Source organism: Limulus polyphemus, unplaced genomic scaffold, assembly GCF_000517525.1.
Source record: "Limulus polyphemus unplaced genomic scaffold, Limulus_polyphemus-2.1.2 Scaffold3505, whole genome shotgun sequence".
NCBI classification, from domain to species: Eukaryota; Metazoa; Arthropoda; class Merostomata; order Xiphosura; family Limulidae; genus Limulus; species Limulus polyphemus.
The window spans coordinates 68,313-92,628 of record NW_013669115.1 but is presented as its reverse complement, the minus strand read 5'-3'; the positions used below and the strand labels follow the sequence as shown (position 1 = coordinate 92,628).

The window sequence follows — 24,316 nt, the reverse complement described above, 5'->3', positions numbered from 1 at the left end:
CTCTTCAGAGTTCCAACAACATTTATGGGTAACAGCCTGTCCTGCCGTGGCATCTTTCCTGTGTTGAAGTTGCCGGCATTGAGCTCCCTTGTGCCCAGGTTTGTTACAGTGCAAGCAAAGTCCCTCAAACTTTTCTGAAAGCTTCCCTTTTCTGGCTTTGAATCCTGATGACTGTGCCAAACTTGGTACATTTGTGCTGGACTTAACGTAGGATTCGAATTCAAGAGTTCTGGCCATTGCATCCTGCATAGTAGAGGGGTGTGCTTGCTTCACTTGTATCTTCAGTTATGGACTGTCCAAGGCATTTACAAACTGACCCCTCAGCAACAGCTTGAGGACATCAGGTGGTGCAGTTGGGTAGTCCTTGTGTGCCACACTTTCCAAATCCTGTGCCAGCTCTTACAGGCTATCCCCTTTAGCACAGACTCTAGTCCTAAACCTAGCCCTGTAGACTTTGGACGGAGTTTGAGTTCCATACCTGATTTCTAAAGCAGCTACCAATGCTATACAGTTGTGCCTGTCATCTGTCCAAGTATTTCCAGTGGTTGTCCCTCCAGGCTCGTTGCCAGGTACACTGCTTTCTGCTTCTCTGTCCATCTATTCAATTGTGCCAGGAGCTTAAATTGTGCTCTATATGCTTTCCATGGTGCCTTCCCATCGAATTCCTGTGGCTTCCTTCATACTAGACCACCCCTATTGCTGACACTCACGTCTGGATTGTGACTTCTGACAGGACTGAAGATGTCTGCATTAGGATTTAGCTGCGGGGTCTAGAAGGGGCTTCAGTTATCTGGGGTTGATTAGGTCTATGACTTATATATCCTCCGTGTATAAAAGACAGTAAATCGTCCTTTAATGTGTCTAATTCACTTTAAAATTTACTAGTCTTTTCCATTTGTGTATGCTGGCTTTCTGTTGGAGACATTCTTCCTGTTTCTTATCTCGTTCTTCTTGTGTTCTTTCTTGTTCCAGTTGCCACTGGTGCTTGTTTTATTGCCACTTCTGTAGTCTCTTTTTTTGTTTATTTTCTTTCTCACTAAACCACTGCTGTAATCTCTCTTCTTGTTTCTTTTCTTTTTCCTCCAACAACTGCTGTAATCTCTCTTTTTTGTTTCTTTTTTCGTTCTTCTTGTTTTATTTGCTGTTCTTGTATTGCTGCTATCAAATCTGCTAAGCTGTAGTTTGATTTGCCACTTCTCATTTCCATTTTTTATCGTTTCTGTCCCACTCTCTGATACCAATTTGTTACATATCTGTTTGTTTGTTAATTTCTGGTAGAAATTCTTTCCGAGGAACTTCAAGTCCTTTATTGATTAAACCAGTTTATTCTTTCTCGATAAAAATTTTTAATACACAGTAATTCCACAGTCAGTACATTTCTCGTGAGTTTAAAGTTAAAAACTTTTATAATACACGCTATCAACCACAGCGATTCACGATCTCGATAACTTCTCTCTCTATGAGTGCAAAACACACACTAACTCGAAACAGAATCGTAAGTTACCCAAAACTCACCAGGAGCTTTAACATTCTTTAAACTTCTGTATTTTTTCTTTACCAGCTTGGAATTAATGTGATAATTTTGTTTCCATCTACCAACTGTTCATGATGTGGAACCCTGCTTAAATTTTCATTAGTAAAAATTAAAAGAAAGTGGAATTTACTAACCTAGGCATCTCATAATCATCAGATATGAGCCTCCTTTTATTATCTCTCAAGGGTCATATCCCTATCCTGACATTTTGTTTACCCTTAATTTATTTAATGAAATACTTACTGTTAATTTTTACATTTTCAGCCAACCATTTCTTATATAACTTTTTTGTTGTACTAATGTTCTAGATCTTATATAATCTATAAATCTCCCGTCATACCAGTCAATCTTGGTTTTTTCTTGTAGCCACCCTTTTCTTTTTTTTAAAAAAAACAGGTTTATCTTGAATATTTGAAAATTTATCTTCAAAATTTCTCACATCTGATCAGTTACCAGATAACTCAGCTGCCACATTGATAACAAATAATTTCTGTTGCATCCCTTCAAAACTTACTTTTTGAAATTTGTAACCACATTATCATTGTTCTTTATCTCCATATGCAGCAAAACATTGAACCCAATAGAGAAATTATCACTTGCACCCAGATGTTCCCCAATTTTCACTCTCTCAGTCATTTCTATATTTGAAGTTCACAAAAATCTAAAATATCATTGTTTCTAGTAGGTTCCTTGACCAATTGGTGAAGAAAACCATTATCAACAGTTTCCAAAAACCTTTCTTCCTCATGGTTTGACTCTAGCATGTACCGGTAGTATTATAGCATGTGGTCTACAAAGATATTTACACTACAGCCTGCAGTCTACACAGATATTATAATCATCACTATTTTAATGATTTACTAAAACATATTTTTTTGTTAAATAATTAATATCTATCCTCATTTTTGTTTAGCAAATAATAATAATTTAATAAATTGCGTGTTCCAAAAGAGTACCTTAATATTAGGTTATAATTGTGCTAGTCTTGATTGTTGGAACTTATTGCATTCCGATTATATTTGCCCCCAAAACGTTATGTAATAGTATTTTGTACTTTATTAGTTTAAAGGCGTTATTTATAATGAATGGTACCAATTGTAAATAAACGAAAATTAAAACGGTGATGATTATAGTATCTGTGTAGATGGCATGCCATAGTTTTCATATCTTTGTAGACTGCATGCTATAGTAGCACCCATTTTCCAATCCATATGCCTTAAATTAAAATCGCAATAATTATGAATTCACTAATTGCTGAAATCTTAATCTCATTGTAAAGTTTCTCATTAATTTCATAAGTATCACCAGGTGGTCTGTAAGAAATTCCCACTAAACGTTTTCCTTTTATATCCACTAAAGAAACCCAAATGGATTCAAGCTCCTTGCTATTATCTTTGATATCCACAACTTCAAAAGGATGTCATTTACAATTTACATATAAAGCCACTTCCGCCTCTCTTTACTTTGGTACTCTATTCCTATTAAATAACCTGTAACCCTGTATTTTATAGAAATTTCTGTCATCAAAGTCATCTACGTTTAACCATGTTTCAGTTATTCCCATTATATCAAAATCCTCCATTCTTAGGAGTGCACTAAAGCCATCTATTATATGTCTAATACTTGTAGCATTACAGTAGTAACAATTAAGCCTACCCTTATAACTACTTCTATACTCATTTCGTATGTTACACTTTTTCTCTACCTCTCATTCTTTGTGCATTTAGTTTATCCTGGCCCTCACCACTGTCTAGTCCTTTACAATTCCTCTTACAGGTGAGTTAACAGCCCTTGCAAACAAATCAGACTAGACCCAATTTAAATGTAAACCATCCATTCCAAAAAGCTCCCTTCTCCCATTGAACTGATCCCACAAGTCCAACAAGCCTATCTGCTCATATTGAGTGCTAGTCCCCTTTATAGTTTATTATATCTCCTGCTCTGCCTGTTATACCCTCCACATGTGTCCCTGGGTAACATAATCTACTTTTTATCTCCCTATTTACCCCACAAACTATCCTATACACATGCCTTAAAGGCATGTTAACTATAACCTCCTTAAGTTTATCATCCATATCCTTCTCCGTCCCTTTTGTTTTCCTTCCCTCCCATAGTTCCTCATGTGCAGAAGCCAAGGGTTGAAATCTGTAGCATATTAGAATAGGTTCATTACAATTAAATCCACTACTCTTAGCCTTAATAGTTCTCTTTCTAGCTTCAGTCTAAGCAGTTAAATGTCGTAGATTTTAGTAAATACTGAATTTTAGTCTAGAATGTTGTATATATTATAGACTGTAACTGTAAGAAATGGAGATACCTTACCTACATAGGTCAGTACTAAACACGTAGAGAATTTCTTCCTTTGTAGTGTGAGGTGGAAACTGACCGCCATCTGTAGTTATTGAAAAAGATAAAACTATATTTATTTATATATATCCATATCTCAAATCTATCAGTTATTAATATACATATTTTTTACGAACTTTAGATCAGACAATGTTTGTAACATCTTATGCTTTGCATCTATTTGTGTAGAGCACCCAAAAATATATTTTTATGCTAGTCTAACAACTTATTAACATTAACTTTAAATACAGAAATGATTGAAAGGGTTGAAAGTCATTTAACAAAGTTAAATAGTCAACGTGGTTTCACTAAGGGAAAATCTTGCCTTACTAATCTCTTGACATCATTTGAAAAGGTTACTGCTTATGTAGATGAGGGTAAGGGTGTAGATTTGGTGTATCTATATTTTCAGAAAGCATTTGACAAGGTGCCACATAAAAGGTTTGTAAAAAGAATTGGTTCTATAGGTGTGGGGAGTAAGTTAGCAAATTGGATAGAAGAGTGGCTGGATGGAAGAAAGCAGAGGGTTGTTAGAAATGGAGTTCAGTCAAACTGAATTAATGTCACAAGTGGAGTACCTCAGGGCTCAGTCTTAGGACGTTTACTCTTTTAGATTTACATCAATGACATAGATGTAGGGATAGTCAATAAATTACTTAAATTTGCAGATGATATTAAGGTCTTGGGTGTTACTACCTGTGAAGAGGAGGCTGTTGATTTACAAAAGGTTTTAGATCATTTAGTGAGTTGGGCAAATAAACGGCAGATGGGTTTTAATTATAATAAATGCAAGATAATGCATGTGGGTTATCATAATTTGAATAATAAGTATAATTTGGATGGGAATAACCTTAAAAGTGTTATGAAGGTAAGGGAGCTTGGTGTAATAGTCGATCAGTCTCTAAAGCCATCCAAGCAGAGTGCTGTTGCTAGTGGTAAGGAAAATAGAATTTTAGGTTGTATCTATAGAAATAATGAATACAAGTCTGAAGAGGTTATACTTTCATTGTACAGGTCACTGGTTAGGCCACATTTGGAAAGACATTGAATTGTTGGAAATGGTTCAGAGAAGGATTACTAGAATGGCACCTGGGATGGAGGGGTTGTCATACGACGAGAGGCTGAAATCTCTAAAATTGTTTTCTCTTGAAAAAAGAGAGTTAGGGGGGATATGATTGAGGTGTTTAAGATTGTAAGGGGAATTGACAGTGTTGATGCATCATCGTTTTTTATATTTAACAATAAGAATAGTAAGACTATAGGCCACAAATATGAATTTTGGCAAGGTAGGAGTCATATTTAGCTAAGATAGTTTCATCTTTCTAACAGGGTGGTTGGACTTTGAAAGGGGTAGCCTTCAGATGTCGTAGAGGCAGTAAATGTAAGTGAGCTTAATAAAACGTTTGATAAGTATATGAATGAAAAGGGCTGGGTTTAAGATTACATTTATTTATTAATTTTTAGTAATTTTAATTTAGTTTAGAGGATAGAACAGCCGAGATGGACCAATAGGTCCTATGTTGTCCCAAAACCTTATGTTATGTTATGTGAATATTACATGGATAAAGAAAATGTAGCACAGCGCTCATCTAAGCATAACTAGACAAAACACTGAGACATCGTATGAAGTAATTGATAATATTTTTAATGTTCTGCTACGCTGAAATTAAGTTGATTTATTCATTGATTGTTTGGAATTAAACACAAAGCTACACAGAGCTATCTGTGCTCTGCCCACCGCGGGTATCGAAACCCGGTTTCTAGTGGTGTGAGTCCGTAGACATAGCGCTGTGCCACTGAGTATAATACAATAAGTATAATATATATATTACAAAAACTCTTTACGGATACTTGCCTGTTCCATTGATCATGTTGCAGTACTTGGAGCTCCAATATGGTAGAAATCTAGATAAAGTTAATATTAATTTAAATATGAAACATAGACTTATTCAAATCTCAAGAATAATTTAATTTGTAGGGTTCTGTAATCCCCTCAAATCTAGCGCGTTTCTCAACATTAAATTTAGACTGATTTATAAATTATCATCCTGATGATGAAGTAACCAGAGTACTGTTTCTGTGTCATGTTGATGAACTTTGGTTATGAGACTTCTTATTCATTATGAAGAATGCAAGTTCGTAGAAAGTTTTATCATTATTTGCAATTGTCTTTGCATTAGTAAATTAAAATATATCATTGTTTTTGAACTTATAATCTTGGGCAAATAAAAATCTTATTAATCTGACAAACGTAGGGTAGATGGATTTTCAACTGATACTGACCTGAAAACCGTATTGAAGATGGATTATCATTACATACTGACCTGACTAAACTAACGTTGAACAGGTGGATTGTGAGTTGATACCGAGCTGAAAAACGTTGGGCAGATGGATCGTTAATTAAATGTTAATACGTTAATAAAGTCATCAACTAATGTCTCTAATTTCACAAATGTTGGGCAGATAGAGCTATCACAAATGGACCAAGAAGTAATTATTGACAAACGTTAGGACAAGTGAATCGTCTTTTCTGTGCTTAGAACTTTTGGGCAGATGAATCATCAACTGAATGTTACTGAGCTGACAAACGTTAAGATAGATAGATCAGCAAATATATATTAATGAGCTGAAAAACACTAGTACAAATAGATCTTTAATTACGTGTTGTCAAGCTGACAAAAGTTAGGACAAACGGATTTGTAATTACGTGTTACAAAGTTGAAAAACGTTAGCACAGATGGCTCAACAAGTCAGTGTTACTGAAATGATAAAGGTTAGTACAAAAGGATCATTAGTTAATGTTACTGACCTGATAAACGTTAGCAACAAAATGCATTGTTAACCATATGTTATTGAGCTGATAAACATTAACAGAGATAGATCAAAAGTAAATGCTATTGACCTGATAAATGTTTGGACAGATAAATCGTCAGTTGAGTATTATTGAGCTAACAAACGTCAACATAGGTGAAACGTCAACTAGGTGTTACTCAGCTAATAAACGTCAACACAGATGAATCGTCAACTCAGTGTTACTCAGCTAATAAACGTCAACACAGATGAATCGTCAATTGAGTGTTATTGAGCTAACAATACTTAGTCTGCTGAGTCGTGAACTCAGTGACATTTGGTTTATAAACGTAAGAAGTTATGATGCTTAGTAAATATTTTATCGATTTCTAAGGATTTTTTTTGTATCTGAAATTTTTATATGTTACGTTACTTAAATTCGTAATGCTATTCTCATTTATTTTCAGAGACTTATATTGAATTAACCGGTTATTATTTCATATCTGAAGTATTAACTAGATTGCAGTTTTAAAAAATCAGAAGTCTTAACTAATCAGAATATTTACTATTTAGTAGAACTCAGTCTTCGTGTGAAATACGAAAAGGAAACATTATGTAATATTATATATTGTGTTTCTTCATCACAACTGAAACTTAAGATATTTGAAATTCACAGAAACCAGGTAATTTCAAAAGATGCATTCTCACGCCGAAGTAACAATGGCAAAGATCTTATTAAGAAGGTGATTACAGAAAGAAGTTATGAAACACTGTCTAATATTTTACAAATATCAGTCTCTCATACTAAAAATTTTCATCAGCTCTGAATCTAAATGATCAGCATCACTTTGATTTCCCCCGGGTTTGACTAGAAATAAAAATGTACTCACCTTTTATTATTCCATGTGTCAATGAGTGTAAATCGACTTGAATTACTTTTCCCAGTAAACACGGTAAAAGTTCCTCCACTTGTGGCATTTTTCTGAAAGAGTAATAAGTTTTCAATCTCAAGCTGTCTGCATACCCATACGATTAGAACAGCTTACTCTTCCTAAAGCTTACCAGAATTGATGAGGTTTTAAATATGTTCTTAATCTAATATTCTATTTATAGTTCAATAGGATAAGCAGTGAACTACGTACGTTTCAACAGGATAAGACGCAACCTACGTATTCTATACCATGCTTTCCCAGACTAAAATTCGACATACATACTGTAAAACATGCTTCAATAGGAAAAGATGTAACATACATACTCTGTACCATGCTTCAACAGGATAAACTGTAACTTAAATACTGTAAAACATGCTTCACTAGGAAAATATGTAACATACATACTGTAAAACATGCTTCCCTAAGAAAAAATTTAACATACATACTGTAAAACATGCTTCCCTAAGAAAAGATTTAACATACATACTGTAAAACATGCTTCCCTAAGAAAAGATTTAACATACATACATACTCTACAACATGCTTCAACAGGATAAGCTGTAACATAAATGCTGTAAAACATGTTTCCCTAGGAAAAGATGTAATATACATAATCTATAGCACACTTCCCAGAACTAACATAAATAGACAATAACATGTAACGCACTTTAGTACATTATCTTGTCAGCGTTCACTGGTATAATTTTAAATATATTTTCTAGTACGCTCTTATTACCTTTTATAGATGCAATATGTAACGTATTTATTTCATAGTTTGTTCCTATAAACGATCCCTACGATAAGCTTTAACTTACTCCATAGAAAAGACCAAAAGTGTTGTTTGGTAGCAACGGAGGAATTTTGACAAACCGTGACGCTGATTTGTTGAGATCTTTCAGGAGACGAACTTCGTATCCGTCAAAAAGTAGCTGACGAATTTTTCTTTTCACAATCACATATTCTTTGTAGTGTATGAGCAGTGAACTGAGAAGTGGCATGAAAAATGGACGTATAAGTGGTGGGATGTTCTTAGTTGCTATTTTGGCTATTCCCTAAAATGGGGAGAAATTAAATCACGTTTTTGTTAAATTAAATAAAAAAATAACCTCATAATATCACAGAATTAAAGTAGTTGTTACTTTAATTTTTAGAGGTTGTAAAACAATGGTAATTCCCTTAATATGCTTATTTCTATATTTGAAAGCAGAAAAAGTAGAAAAATTTTATAATATCGTAATACTGCTCTTAAGGATCAATAAAACACCAATGTTGCCCCATCGATGACGTGCCATACAGAGAATCTGAGAGGCTAATGTTAACGTTTCCTAGTCTCAAAAATGCTTTGTGGCCATGGATGAGTTAAAACAATGATGATCAAATCCCACTTTCCGATCAGAGTAATTCAAGAGTTGATGGAGGTTGTTATTGACTAGACGAATTCCGGTTTCTGTATTCGTTCAAAATTAGAGATAGCAAGCCTAGAGTACATGATTTCCGAAAACGAGCATTTTTGTAGCCTGGTAACTCATTAGTATTAAATCCAGACTATTAAATTATGTCATTCTATCTCTTGTAACATCGTTACTACATGACAACTTATTAGTATGACCTCCAGATTATCAAACCTTGACATCCTGCTTCTACAGGTGTTTGGTGTAACATCTTTATTGCATAGTAAATTATTAGTATGAAGTCGCATGTAATTTAACTGTTTTATTATTAAACAAGTATATAACATTCTACTTACTTGTAATGGAGCATTTACAACATAAACCATTTCGTCCTGAGTTCCAGCAGAAATTTCTGGTTGAAAAATATAAGTGTTTACTTCGTTATATTGCACTGTGTCTCGTTCTTCATTTCTACCAATAACTTCCTTTTTTCTATTTATTCTAATTAGGAGTAAAAGTAATCCAAATTAAATTTTCAACGAAGTTAATTATTTGTTCATGTAGAAATGTAAACATTAAAAAAAAGCTTGCAAAGGCTCACTTAAAAAAGGAACGCATATATAAGTATAGGAACACCTACCTCTACACAAAAATATATGTTGAACTTTCTTTTCTTCTTAATTAGTCAATAACACATCAGATCTTTCTTTTATAATATTCAGAAACACCTAAAGATTAGTTTCTTTTACATTAAAAGCTTCTTCGCCATTTTCTTTGCCCAGGATGAGGACCTACATTTTACAATAGTAGCTTCATCACCATCTTGTTCACTCTGGTTAATGACCTACATTTTACAATAGTAGCTTCATCACCATGTTCTTCGTTCAGGTTGAGGACCTACATTTTACAATATGATCTTCATCATCAGGTCCTTCGCTCTGCTTAAGGGCCTACATTTAACAATAGTTGCTTCATCGTCATGTTCTTTGCTCTGGCTAAGGACCTACATTTTACAATAGTAGCTTCATCACTATGTTCTTCGCTCTGTTTAAGGACCTACATTTTACAATAGTAAATTCATCACCATGTTCTTCGTTCAGGTTGAGAACCTACATTTTACAATAGGAACTTCATCACCAGGTTCTTCCTTCAGGTTGAGGACCTACATTTTTCAATAGGAATTTCATCATCAGGTCCTTCGCTCTCTTTAATGGCCTACATTTTACAATAGTAGCTTCATCACCATGTTCTTCGCTCTGTTTAAGGACTTACATTTTACAGTAGTAACTTCATCATCAGGTCATTCCTTCAGGTTGAGGACCTACATTTTACAATCGTAGCTTCATCACCATGTTCTTCGCTCTGGCTAAGGACCTACATTTTATAATAGTAACTTCATCACCATGTTCTTCGCTCAGGTTGAGGACCTACATTTTACAATAGTAACTTCATCACCAGGTCTTTTGCTCTGATTAAGGGCCTGAATTTAATGAGAATGATTTAGCCTCTAATATTTTCTACCTTATCTACTAAATCCCTGTCCAATTCCTATGTTTCTCCTTGTTTTTATATATTTCCTCAAAACCTTAATTAAAAATTCCCAACCTAATTCATTTTGCTTATTTAAGTTCTAAGTGATATGAATTAAATGTTAATTCTCCGAACTTTGTTGCTGAAATTATTTCTAGTAATCACAACATGCTGTAGCTTCTGTTTTAATTAAAATTTTTGTTTAGTTCTGGTTCAGAAACAGGAAAATCTAGTTTACTCTTTACGCTAAGTTAGACTTAGTAAAGGTTAGTATCTATCATGTTATACAATATTTGCACCTACGACTGGCCAATGAGATGGAAATACATCTAGATGCTTTGTTTACTGGCAATCTATAGAGAAAATTTGAAATGCTAACTCGGTTTCTGGTTCTCCGTGAAGGCAAAAAACCTGGCGCGAAGTATTTTCTTTCTTTCTTGTATTTATTGACTGTTTGCTGCTACTCTACGCTTTACTTTATCCATCGATATGAACTCTAAAACACACCTATTACAACAAGTCTGAGGATATAATTTTTAAATGTCAACATGAACTTTGACACACACCTATTACAAAAGCTCTGACGATATACTTGATATAATTTTTCTATTTGACGTGTGGCTTTAAAGAACGTTGTAATACTAAAGACGGCAACCACTACTTTATATTGTTACGCCTCTGTGTTCGTTTGTTAATTTTCCGTAGAAATTCTTTCCGAAAAACTTCAGAGACACAAGTCCTTTTTTTAAATAAAACTCGTTTATTCTTTCTCAATTCAACTTTGCAATACACTTAATTTCCACAGTCACTTTAACTTAAACACACGCTATAATTCACAACGATTCACGTCACTACCACGTTTGACTGAATTGTCCATCTCAGTCTCTGCCTGTCTGCAATTATTTTATTGCCTTCACTTTATTTGCCGGCTTATATACTAAAATAGAGGGCGCCTAGCAAAAACTGGATTATTCGTGATGTTCCCTGATCCTTCTAGAAACTCATCACGTGTCACCAGGGTCACGTGACTTCCGCTGTCGTAACAATATCTTATTCTTAACAACGTTCCCTCCTTCTGGTGTTTTTATATCTGTTATGGAACAATTCTAGCTTTACATCCTGTTGAGAACCATTTCTATATGTTCAAGTGGACTTTAGTAAAATGTTCCTATATCTATTTTAAGGACGTTAAGTTATTACTATATACCATTTAATTACTAACTAAAAAATCACATATTAGTAGCTATTTGGTTCTTCCATCAACAGTATAGTCTATCCTAGTTATTTCTGAAAAAATTAGCAACACAAACTAATTTTTAACATACTCCAGTTCTCACTCGTTTCAGTACAAAAACAATGACTTATAACGAGGTGAGTTCATTTTGAAAAACTTGTAATTGTTTCTCTTTCCTTTAATAACATTTTCTTTTCCTCCTGTTTACTAGTGAAGACAGTCTCAACTACGTATGACTCTTTTTCTTCTTCTACACCCACCTTCTCTTTATAATGTCTCCAAATCCTTTATTATAATCTCCTCAAGTTACCTTACTCTTAGTCTATTTAGTTGTATTGGTGAATTATTTGAAAAGCTTCTCTTTTATAATTCTAATTAAAATTCGTGATTTGAAAGAAGAAAAAAAGACAAACAGTTGATTCGTTAGTTACACTCCATGATTGATTGCTAAAAGCTCTCAACTCTAGATACATAGACTGTTTATAATTTAAATCGTTCATGCTAATCCAACCATAAAGTTAATAACACTATGACTGATTGCTAAGAGTTCTCAACGCTAGAAACACAGCCTTTTTATAGTTTACATCCTTCATATTAGTCCTAACCGTAAAGAGCTTATAATGAATAGCCCCGTGTCTTTAAAACCTGTAAATATACTGTTACGACAGCGGAAGTCACGTGACGCTGGTAACACGTCATGAGATTCTAGAAGGATCGGGGAATATCACGAATAATCCAGTATTTTCTAGGCGCCCTCTATTCTTGTATATAAGTGCGCCAGATAAAGCGAGACAATTATTCGGAATAGAATTTCAGACAGACAGAGACGGACAATTGAGTCAAGCGCGGTAGTAAGTAAGTGCGTGAATCGTTCGTTGTGAATTATATCGTGGGTTTAAGTTAAAGTGACAGTGGAAATTAAGTGTATTACAAAGTTGTATTGAGAAAGAATAAACTAGTTTTATTTAAGAAAGGACTTGTATCGCTAAAGATTCATCCGAAAGAAATTATACGGGAAATTAACAAACGACCAGAGACGTAACAATACCAAAAAATATGTCACTTTTACAAAACAACATGAGCCATTTTCACATTCCATTAAAGTAACTGGTATAATTTCTTTCTTTCTTTCTTTCTTTCGCCCCTCAGTGCCTCAGTGATACGTTCGATGCTTCACGTTGCTAGAAACCGGGTTTCGATACTAACGGTGGTACAGCACATATAACACGTGTAGATTTGCGCTAAACAACAAACAAACAAACACAACTTTCTTTCAAAATGCAAAGTTGCTAAAATTACTTTTTTATTCAACAATACGAAATAAAACGCAGAAACGTTTTTCAGGTGTTATGAACAATGAACTTACTTAAATGTGTAGGGTCCTACTTCTTCTACTATAGGCTTAGCATTGTTATTCATGAAGTCAGATGGATTCGTGACGTTGAAAATGTAAAACCTCACATACATCGGTATAGGTATATTCTTCCAGTTTTCATAGGTTGTAGTCCCATTTGCCAAGATTAGTTGCTGAAATGTTCAAGTATTATTGTAGATTCTACATAGCTGACGAAAGAGTTAGCTCAACAAAAGTTTAATAATTTCCTTTGTAGTAATTGTGTAAAGTAATCAAATATTTATCTATGTCGTTTAGATCGAAATTTTATAAAATCAAACTTTGACAAGCCGGGGGTAAAATTCCACTCGAGAGTAAAATTTATAATAATCCGTAGTAAAAAGACAAAAGAAAAGTAGTAAATCTAGTTTCATGACTACAGTTCAGACCAACCACCCACGTTTATAAACATCAAACAATCCGCGGTGATTTAGTTCCAGTAGTTGTTGGTGTTTTATTATAAAACTTCATAAATGGTATATTTTTAAATTTTCGTCTTAATAAAAATTAGTTTGTGACGTGTGTAATATCATTATTTTACATTTAGGTAAATGAAAATTGCTATTGTCTAATGAGATTAACGATATAAATGTTATTAGTAAAAAATCGTATAGTAGTTTTGATTTCAAAGTATTAGGTCGTCAAGAAAATTAATGTCGCTTTTTTTTAGATGAAAAAACCCGAATAACTTATATATTGTTACGTATCTGGTCGTTTGTTAATTTCCGGTATAAATTCTTTCCGAGGAACGTCAGCGATACAAATCCTTTCTTAAATAAAACTAGTTTATTCTTTCTCAATATAACTTTGCAATACACTTAATTTCCACAGTCACTTTAACTTGAACACACTCTTTAATTCACAACAATTCACGCACTTTACTTACGATCACTACCGCTCAATTATCTGTCTCTATATCTCCCTATATCTGCCACCATTTGCTGGGCTTATATACTAAAAGAGAGGGCGTCTGGCAAACACTTGGGACTTCATGATCTTTCCAGTAACTCATCACGTGTTACCAGAGTCACGTGACTTCCACTGTCGTAACAGAATTATATTTTTATAATTTCTCAAACATTTTTATGTAATATTTTATACAAAATTATTGACAGATGAACTTTTATATGTACGTAACATATTAGTTCGTCAAGAAATTAATGTCACGTTTTGGAACACTTTCACTAATCACCCCCCCCCCCAAAAAAAAACGTACATCATGTTTAACAGTTAAACGAACCACCTAAACGTCATGTTAGTATAGACTATGTAAAACACACATTCGACATGTAATGCTCTTTGAAGGTAAACAACGTCTATGTAGCCACAAAGAATATCAAAGAAGTTTATAGAAATGTTTTGAACGTTTGTAAGTGTCAACGATGTTTAATAAATTTAGTTAAGGTGACTTTAACCTTAAAAAGTGTGATGGCAGAGGGCGACATATTTGAATTGATAACGATTCTCTGAAGACGCTTGTTGAGTCTAACCCGAAGCAACATACTCGTGAAATGGCCCTAAAATTGCATGTCTCTCATGAAACAATATGTAAACATCTAAGAAATGTGGAAGAACTCCATAAAGAAAGTGTTTGGGTGCCTCACGAACTCTCCAATGATCATCGTTTCCAACGTGTGAACATTGCTTCGTCTCTTCTGGCACATAATGCGCATGAACCGTTTTTGGACAGAATTGTCATTGGTGATGAAAAATGGATTCTCTATGCGAATATTAAACGTCAAAACCAATGACTCAGTCCTAAACAAAAACCACTTCTGATTCCAAAACCTGGACTCCATCCGCAGAAAGTGGGGCTTTGCATTTGGTGGGACATCAAATGAGTAATTCATTTCGAACTCCTCAATCCACAGCGAACTCTCAATGCAGAGATCTATAGTCAACAACTGGATTATGGAGTTGGGTTGGGAAGCTCTTCCCCACACACCACATTTTCCCGATATGGCACCATCAGATTATTATCCTTTTCATTCGCTGCAACACCATCTAAATGGGAAAACGTATGCAAATGTAGGTGTTAAAGAGAACATTGACATGTTTTTTGCTTCAAAGCCAAGTGATTTCTTTAATCATGTCATTAACAACCTGATTGTAAGATGTAAAAGCATCATCGATAAGAATGGACACTATTTCATTTAATAAATGTTTTGTTTTGATATTGTTACGACAGCGGAAGTCACGTGACGCTGGCAACAGGTGATGAGATTCTCGAAGGATCATGACTTTTCCTGGCAACTCTAGTCTGTTGCAGGCGCCCTCTTTTTTTAGTATATAAGCCCGACAAATAAAGCAAGGAGGAGGGCATAGATAGATATAAAGATAATTGAGTTAAGCGAACGGTAGGCACCATAAGTAAAGTTCGTGAATCGCAGTGTATTATAGCGTGTGTTTATAAAAGTAGTTAAGTTAAAGTGACTGTGGAAATTCTGTGTAATGCAAATCAAACTACAGTTAGCAGATTTGAGGGCAGCAATACAAGAACAACAAAAGAAACAAGAAGAACGAGAAACTAAACAAGAAAATAAACAACAAAAACGAGAAAAGAAACAAGAAGAGAGATTACAGCAGTTGTTGGAGGAAAAAGAAAAGAAAAAGAAGAACGAGAAAATAAACAAGAAAAGAGACTACAGCAGTGGTTGGAGGAGAAAGGAAATAAACAAGAAGAGATACTACAGCAGTGGCAGGAAAACCAGCACCAGTGGCAACTGGAACAAGAAATGAAACAAGAAGAACGAGAAAGGAAACAGGAAGAAAGACTCTGTTATGACACGTAGAGAATCCAGAAGGATCAGATAAAGCGAGACGATTAATCGGAAATTGAATTGCAGACAGGCAGAGATAGAGATGGACAATTGAGTCAAGCGTGATAGTGATCGTAAGTAAAGTGCGTGAATGGTTGTGAATTATAGCGTGTGCTTAAGTTAAAGTGACTGTGGAAATTAAGTGTATTGCAAATTTGTAACGAGAAAGAATAAACAAGTTTTATTTTAGAAAGGACTTGTATCGCTGAAGTTCTTCGGAAAGAATTTTTCCAAGGTCACGTGACTTCCGCTGTCGTAACACTATGTAATACATTGACGTAATAAAATACGAGAACTCTATGTTATATGTTAAAATATTCTATTAAAGTACAGTATTCAAATAATCTTACATTTTTAAACACGAGAACATTATTTTGTATTATAAAACAATATATTAAAGTACAGGTTTGATAATTTTATATGAGTATAAACTCGTTTAATACAGCTTGTTACTTTGCCAAATTAAAACAGGCTTAACAATATGAAATATATCAAGATTGTGTGAATGATTTTCAATATGAAGTAAATAAGATGTGTCGATAGTCTTCTTTTGTGTTCTTTGTATTGTGTTAAACGTTTTCAAGGTACGTTCAGCTGTGTTTTGTAATCAAACACGTAAGTACTAGTAATTTTAAAATGCTCACGTAGAGTGCTGTTTCAGTATAATGATCGAACGAAGCCGAATCCGTCAAGGATTTCGCCGAAAGGAGGAAAAAACGGCCGACTCAACAAAGTTGTTTGCTAATTTTATTTCACCAATTTTCCTTATCGTTAACCTTGAATATAAAAAGTAAAATGTTGATATATATTTCATACAGGATCTTAAAAGTGTAGTGAAATTTAACTATGTATTTTAAGAATATCTTATCCTGGAATACATTCTTCAAGGGTATTTAGGTTAGAATGATAAAACAAACATTTTTAAAAATCGAGATCTTTCTGATGAAAAACAGTAATTTGAACTGTTTTTCCCCTAAAATCATAATTAAATTAATATAATAATTCTGTAACTTCGATAGCAAGTAGAAAAACTTAACTACATCATCAGCAAAATATTGATATTTATAAACTAAACCAGGTAAGGACTGAATATAACAAGCCCGGTAAAATAGGACATATTAGAGAAAAAAAAATACTTAAGACAATAAGCCTACTATAATAGTATAATAGCAGATAATACAGAAGATAAAACTGGAGACAATAAAGCTGGAAAAATAGTAGATATTATGGATGGTAAAACTGAAGATCACAAGACTAGTAGAATAGTAGATATTATGGATGATAAAACTGAAGATAACAATATTGATAGAATATTAGGTATTATGGATGATAAAACTGAAGATCACAAGACTAGTGGAATAGTAGATATTATGGATGATAAAACTGAAGATCACAAGACTGGTAGAATAGTAGATATTATGGATGATAAAACTGAAGATCACAAGACTGGTAGAATAGTAGATATTATGGATGATAAAACTGAAGATCACAAGACTGGTAGAATGGTGGGTATTATGGATGATAAAACTGAAGATCACAAGGCTAGTAGAATAGTAGATATTATGGATGATAAAACTGAAGATCACAAGACTGGTAGAATTGTAGATATCATGGATGATAAAACTGAAGATAACAAGATTGATAGAATATTAGGTATTATGGATGATAAAACTGAAGATCACAAGACTAGTAGAATGGTGGGTATTAAGGTACATAAAACAAAATATCAAGCCTGATAGAATAGTAGATAACATAGAAATTAAAAACTGATGTTAATTAGACTTATAGAGTGGTAGACATTGAAAAGGAAGACAAAACTGAACAAAACACAAATAATAGAACTATCATTTATTAATAACACATAAAGTAAAAACTCAAAATACAAAGTTGGTGAAATAGTAGGTACTGAAGAAGATAAAACTGAAGGTAACAAGACTGGTAGAATGATAACAAACTTGCACATACAAGTATTGGTAAATTTGTTTGAAGTTAAGCACAAAGTTACACAATGGGTTATCTGAGCTCAGCTCACCACCGGATCGGAACCGGGTTTCTAGTGTTGTAAGTCCGCAGACATACCGTTGTGAATATTGGTAAAAGAGTAGAAACTAATACACTTAAAGCTGAAAGTAACACGTTTGGTGAAATGAAAGACGCTGAACTCTTTATTTTTACCAACTGACTGCAATTAGTCAGTGTTTTTAGATCATTATACGATAGAACATACCGAAAATAATGAATCATGTGACAAGATAAAAAAATATTTTCTGCTTTATCGAGATATATCATCCTACTTTGAACTATAATGAAGTTGACTTTTAACACTACTGGCATAAAACGCATAAACACAACGTGAACTACAAAAGTACAAAAAAAAAATATCAATAGCTTTTAATTTATAGTCGATTCTTCTAAAAGAAGCTTTCAAGTATTTTAAAGAAAAGTTTGTTACTAAACCATTGGTGAAGAGTTACAGACAGAATCTGCTCAAACGTAGATTACTTAAAACTTACCTCTTCAATCTTAGCCTTGATTATCTTTGGAAACATGGCATACAAAACACCTCCAGATATACAAGCTACAGCCCCGATTGCAACTAGGATAATTTTTATAATCCTTGAAACCATCCTCTCCGTTGCTTCCTTTTCAACACGATCATCTGCTACAAGACAAGATAATTCATATTCCAAAGCCACTGCTTTTAAGTTTAATAAAGGCCTCAGGCAACACCGCTAGAGGGCGCGTTATTTAGGATACATTGTGCCATCTAGTGAAACTTTTGGAAATAACAAAGTCTTTCAGTTCCAGTGAATCGAAATTAAGGAGGCGAATAATTCAGTAATGTTGTTGCAAAACATAACTCGTGTATCTGACGATTAGGGTTATATAAATTCAAGGTGGACGTTTTCAAGGTAACTCTGATGTAATATTTGAAAAGCAAATAAAACAAAGTTAAAGATTTCTACAAAGATAACAGAGAATATTTTTTATATTTTAAGAAAGAATGTTACTCTGATGTAATATTTGAAAAGCAAATAAAACAAAGTTAGAGAACTCTACAAAGATAACAGAGAATATTTTTTATCTTTTAAGAAAGAATGTTTTAATAAAGGATGATACATTTCGGTATTAAAAATATATTTGTGAACTCTTCATTTACATTATATTTGCTTTTAACTAGTGGGAGCTCTATAACAAAAATTTAAAACGACGTGTAAACTTGTATTCTATATCACTGATATGAACTTTTACAAGATAATTTAATCATAAAATAATACCCGCACTCATTGGCTCAGCGGTAAGTCTGTGGGCTTATAACGCTATCAGCCGGGTTTCAAAACTCGTGGTGGGCACAGCACAGATAGCTCATTGTGTAGCTTTGGGATTAATGACAAACAAACAGACGTAAGATAATGTTAGATATGCAACGATATTTCGACATTCCTCGTGAAGAAAATGATATATTCATAAAATATAGAAGTATGAAATTAAATTTGCTTTTATTAAAGATGTGAGCAATAAATCTTGGACGAGAATTGTTTTTAAATATTCTTGAAAAGTTATTATTGCTACATTAGGAAACCGGATCAGTTCTGACTTGATTCTTCTAATAATAATCATTTTGACTCGCAATGCTGTTGGTTTTGCTAATAAAAAACATGCTGCCGTATATAAGAGAACCATTTTAAATTTTGCCTAAATAGCATCATAGGTATACAAATACACCCAGATCTGTGGTCATTGCTGCTCTAGTTGGCTCAGTATCATCGATTACGAGATCAGTTCTCATTAACTTAGACCTGAATATAGTTGGTATAGTGGCTTCAGTATTATCAATAAATATATTAGTCCTTGCACCCACAGATATTTCTACAGTGTTTCCCCTAGTGGGTTGAATACTATTGGTTAACTGATCAGTCTTTGTTCATCCAGATCTGTGTATAGTGTTCCTCTAGTGAGTTCAGTACTATTGGTTAAATGATAAGTCCTTGTTCATCCAGATCTGTGTATAGTATTGCTCTAGTGAGTTCAGTACTATTGATTAAATGACTAGTTCCTGTTCATTCAGATCTGTGTATAGTGTTGCTCTAGTGAGTTCAGTACTATTGGTTAAATGATCAGTCCTTGTTCATTAAGATCTGTGTATAGTGTTGCTCTACTGCCTTTTTTGGAAAAGACATAATGTATTAATTAGACTTCAAATCTTTAATCTTTGTCATTTTTGACGTACTTGTACACCATCAGAGATTATATATTATTTTGGTATTAAAATACACATTTACTTGGACGAACAATTCTTCTACGAAGATGTACTCAATGTATGCTTTACAAAACATAACTTTTCTCTTAAAAACTCCCAAAATTTAAGACTTAATTTATCTGGGATATTCAGGCTATCTATGGTTTTACTTTACTTTCGAAGAGAAGACAAACAATAAAAGAGCTCCAGAAAAAAAATGAATTATTAATCAAAATTCCTAAATCTACAAGTTCATTACGGCTGGCACTCAAGTTTGATCCAATTTTAAGTTTATTTTCAGTCTGAGTAGGAATTTGTTTTTAGCTTTGAAATATTATATATTTCATTGAAGTGTCCTAATGTTTCAATCTTTAGTCTTTCTAAGAAATAAACACAATCGGAGGTTTCACACTCAATTTTGTATTAAAATATACACTTTTTTGTGTGTGTTTCAAAAATTATTTTTTTCGTGTTATTAGCTAGAAAGATGCTCTTGATGCTAGATTTTTAATAGGCAACTAATTTTAACAAAACTCCCAATATTATACCATTGATTTGTCGTGAATATTCCGGCTAGCTTCGACCTTACTTTATTTCTGAAGATAAGACAAACAACAAAAGGACTTCAAAAATAAGAATTTTCAATGAGAATTCCTAAATCTACAAGACCATTGCGATTTCTTTCCATACATAGTTCACCTTTAAATTTGTTTGTACTCTGGATAACAGAATTTTTTCATATATATTATATATAGATATAATATATATATTTATATATAATATCTATATATTATATATAGATATAATATATAATTCGTAACGTTTCACTCTTGAGTTTTCCTAAGAAATAAACACAGTCGGAGATTTCACATTTAATTTTGTATTAAAATACGACCTTTTTATGTGTTTTAAAATCACCAAAGCCGTACCATTGCTACTTTTCAAACATATTTTCCATGTTATTCGACTATAAATATGTTCTTGATGAAGAAGAGCTCTTCAAAATGGAACTTGTTTCATCAAACTCTCAAGATTTACGTTTTCATTTGTCATGAATATTCCAGTTAGCTTTGATTTTACATTACTTTAGAATTGGCCCGGCATGGCCAGGTGGTTAAGGCACTCGACTCGTAATCTGAGAGTCGCGGGTTCGAATCCCCATCACACCGAACATGCTCGCCCTTTCAGGCGTGGGGGCGTTATAATGTGACGGTCAATCCCACTATTCGTTGGTAAAAGATTAGCCCAAGAGTTGGCGGTGGGTGGTGATGACTGGAAGCTGCTTTCCCTCTACTCTTACACTGCTAAATTAGGGACGGCTAGCGCAGATAGCCCTCGTGTAGCTTTGCGCGAAATTCAGAAACAAACAAACAATACTTTAGAATTAAAAACAAACAATACAAGGGCTTGAAAAATTAGAAATTTAAATAAAAAACTACTAAATCTAGAAGGTCATTGCGGCTTATTTCCAAATTTAGTCCACCTTTAACTTTGTTTTTATTATGGATAATGTTGTTGTTTTTTAGCTTTGGATAAGATATTATATTTTTTCATTGAAGTGTCCTAATGTTTCAGTCTTTGTTTTTTCTAAGAAATAAACACAATCGGGGATTTTACGCTTAAGTTTGCATTAAAATACGCACTAGAAATATTGATGCTGTACATTTAGTTTTATAATACATCCAGCTTACGGATTAAACACCAGACGATTTTTTTGTTATCATTGCGAAATATTTAAGACAATTGATACATTTATAATTACGTACAAATAAAATGTTTCATTAAACTGTGAGCAAGTTTCCGTCATTATGACTGAATAATAAATTAAATGGGGCTTAAGTCAATCACTTGTAGAATGACGAAGAAGATCACTTAGTAATATATCTATAAGGAATATAAATACAGAAGAAACACAAACATTCCTAATAAATACAAGCCAGAAATATTCGTTAGAACAAGATGGCGGCATATTCTTCCAACAATGGTGATTTTATTAAGCATTTACAGCAGATGAGTTGTTATACTTCAAATTGAGCATATTTCTCTAATTACGAGTAGAAAATAAAAACAGTTACTTACGTGACTCTTGACTGCTTGATAATGAAATGGTAAGAAAACGAAATACATGAAAAACAGAAAAAAAATCCCTTTCATCATACAGTTTATTTAACAATTGATATCAGCAATATATTCTTCATATATATGTAAAAGCTGAGTTTTGCAAATATTTAGGCCTGCGTGAATTCTGCATGTAATAACATTGGGATGTGATAAGGAAAGAAAAATACTTAAATGCAATTATAGTGAAGTGATTTAAAGTTTATAAATCATTACATTAGTATAAGTATGATGTTTTGAAATCTCTTTTGCAAACACAGTAGTTATATGTTTATACGAGAATTTCAAGAATATGCATTTCTGAGACTACTAATTTATTCTGCTAATTTATTTATTTAGTCAGACGATCTCAATATTAAACAACTAAATAATAAATGCCAAACCAATCTTTCATTCACCTTACAACTCAATACAGAGATATTCCTGTCAGTAAGTAAATAACAGTGGCATTTCATTCAGACCAAAGGATGGTGGGCTACAAGAGGATTGCGGCTCTTTTCACTCATGAAATGTAACTACAAAAGTTACAACTAGAAAAATGAATGATAGGTGAGTAAGAGACAACTGTGAAAGTAGATGCTGAGATGAGGAGAAATGAAATAACTATTCATGCTATTGAATGGAGGCACTCCTGGTGGGAAATGTGAATTATGGATTCGTTTTATCAGTGGTTTTAAATTTATTGTGCTATATGTCATTGTATTTATTTGTTGATTTAGTTATTGTTTATTCTGGCTTGTGACTAGGTCCTTGTCGTTTGTGCTGCCCACGACACTGTGAATCTGCAGGGTAAATATTATCAGAAAGGTTCAACATTGGTAGGTCAACATGTTCAGGATCATCAGAAGGAAGAGACATAACATACAGGTTCAACAAATATTCCAGTGGAGGTATAGATCGGAGAGGCTTGTGAACTGGATGCTCAAGCGCAGAAGCAAAGAAAACATTTTGAGTACGGACACACTGCTAAACATAACGAAGTCGAATATCTCAGAGGTGAGCAAGAATCTGTGAAAAGTCAATGCGATCATAAAGGGCTGTAGTTGAACTGTGAAGGTAGATGTGAAATGACAACTAGAACCTTTAAACGAAGATAAAAAGTTGATGTTGGAGAAATACACGCTGTATGTCCATAACAAGGTCTTATTTGTTTAAAGGTGTAATAGAGTGTTTAAACTTCAGGAGGTACTAGACAGGCATCGAAGGAGCTACAGCAGAGATGTGATTTTACTAGTTATGGATGTTAGATGCGTTTTCCAGGTAAGTTCATTGTCAAACGTGACTCCAAGGTATTTTACAGTGACAGAGATTTTGATTGGAACATTAAATAAAGACGGGTGACGACAATGACGAAATTTATGACGTGTAGGGCCAAACAGAAAAGATCTGGTCTTATAAGCATCAATTTATAGGTGCCATCGACGCCGCCAAAGAATAAAATCATTGACAGCAGAAACGTGTTAAGATTGCTCATCGTCTTGCCAGGAAAACAGTATTATCAGCATATTTATAGAGTGAAACAGGAGAAATGTCATGTCTGATACACAGAGAAGTGGTGATAAAAACGAATCATGGGGACATCCAGCAGCTATATAAAGACACAGAAAGGCTGTAACAGGACGATCCTTAAGAAATGAGTGAAGAAGTCGGACATACGTCAGCAGAAGTTGCAGAAGTCGTAGTTTATAAATTAGTCCACGATGCTAAACAGAGTCAAAACTAAAGTAACCATCAACAGTAACCAACAATAAATTAATTAAATGTACAGAATTTACAAACACAAAATTAAAATACAACAAAGCCTCTTAATTTTACAGGACGTTTCTTCTTTCATATCTGTCTCATTAGATTCTGCTTCACGTGGGATTCATCTGCTCTATCAGGAAATGCCCCATTATCGGTAACAGTCACATCAGTGGTAGTAGCTTCATTAATGGCTTCACTGTTTTCCTTCTCAAAACCGGATAGAGTTTCTCCTTCGACAGTGGC

General features: G+C 33.6%; 1 protein-coding gene across 1 annotated transcript in view; it reads right to left on the bottom strand.

The window, feature by feature from the left end:
- Positions 1 to 18,625, bottom strand: part of LOC106469475 (platelet glycoprotein 4-like) — a 43,639-nt gene extending 25,014 nt beyond the window's left edge. Inside the window, exons 1-7 of the mRNA XM_013929973.2 lie at positions 18,483 to 18,625; positions 13,124 to 13,284; positions 9,350 to 9,494; positions 8,418 to 8,654; positions 7,561 to 7,652; positions 5,736 to 5,785; positions 3,857 to 3,926 (exon numbers count right to left, since the gene is read on the bottom strand). Coding sequence (XP_013785427.2) covers positions 3,857 to 3,926; positions 5,736 to 5,785; positions 7,561 to 7,652; positions 8,418 to 8,654; positions 9,350 to 9,494; positions 13,124 to 13,284; positions 18,483 to 18,596 — 869 coding nt within the window. The 5' untranslated portion in view covers positions 18,597 to 18,625. The remainder of the gene's footprint in view (positions 1 to 3,856; positions 3,927 to 5,735; positions 5,786 to 7,560; positions 7,653 to 8,417; positions 8,655 to 9,349; positions 9,495 to 13,123; positions 13,285 to 18,482) is intronic.
- Between the last annotated feature and the right edge of the window lie 5,691 nt (positions 18,626 to 24,316).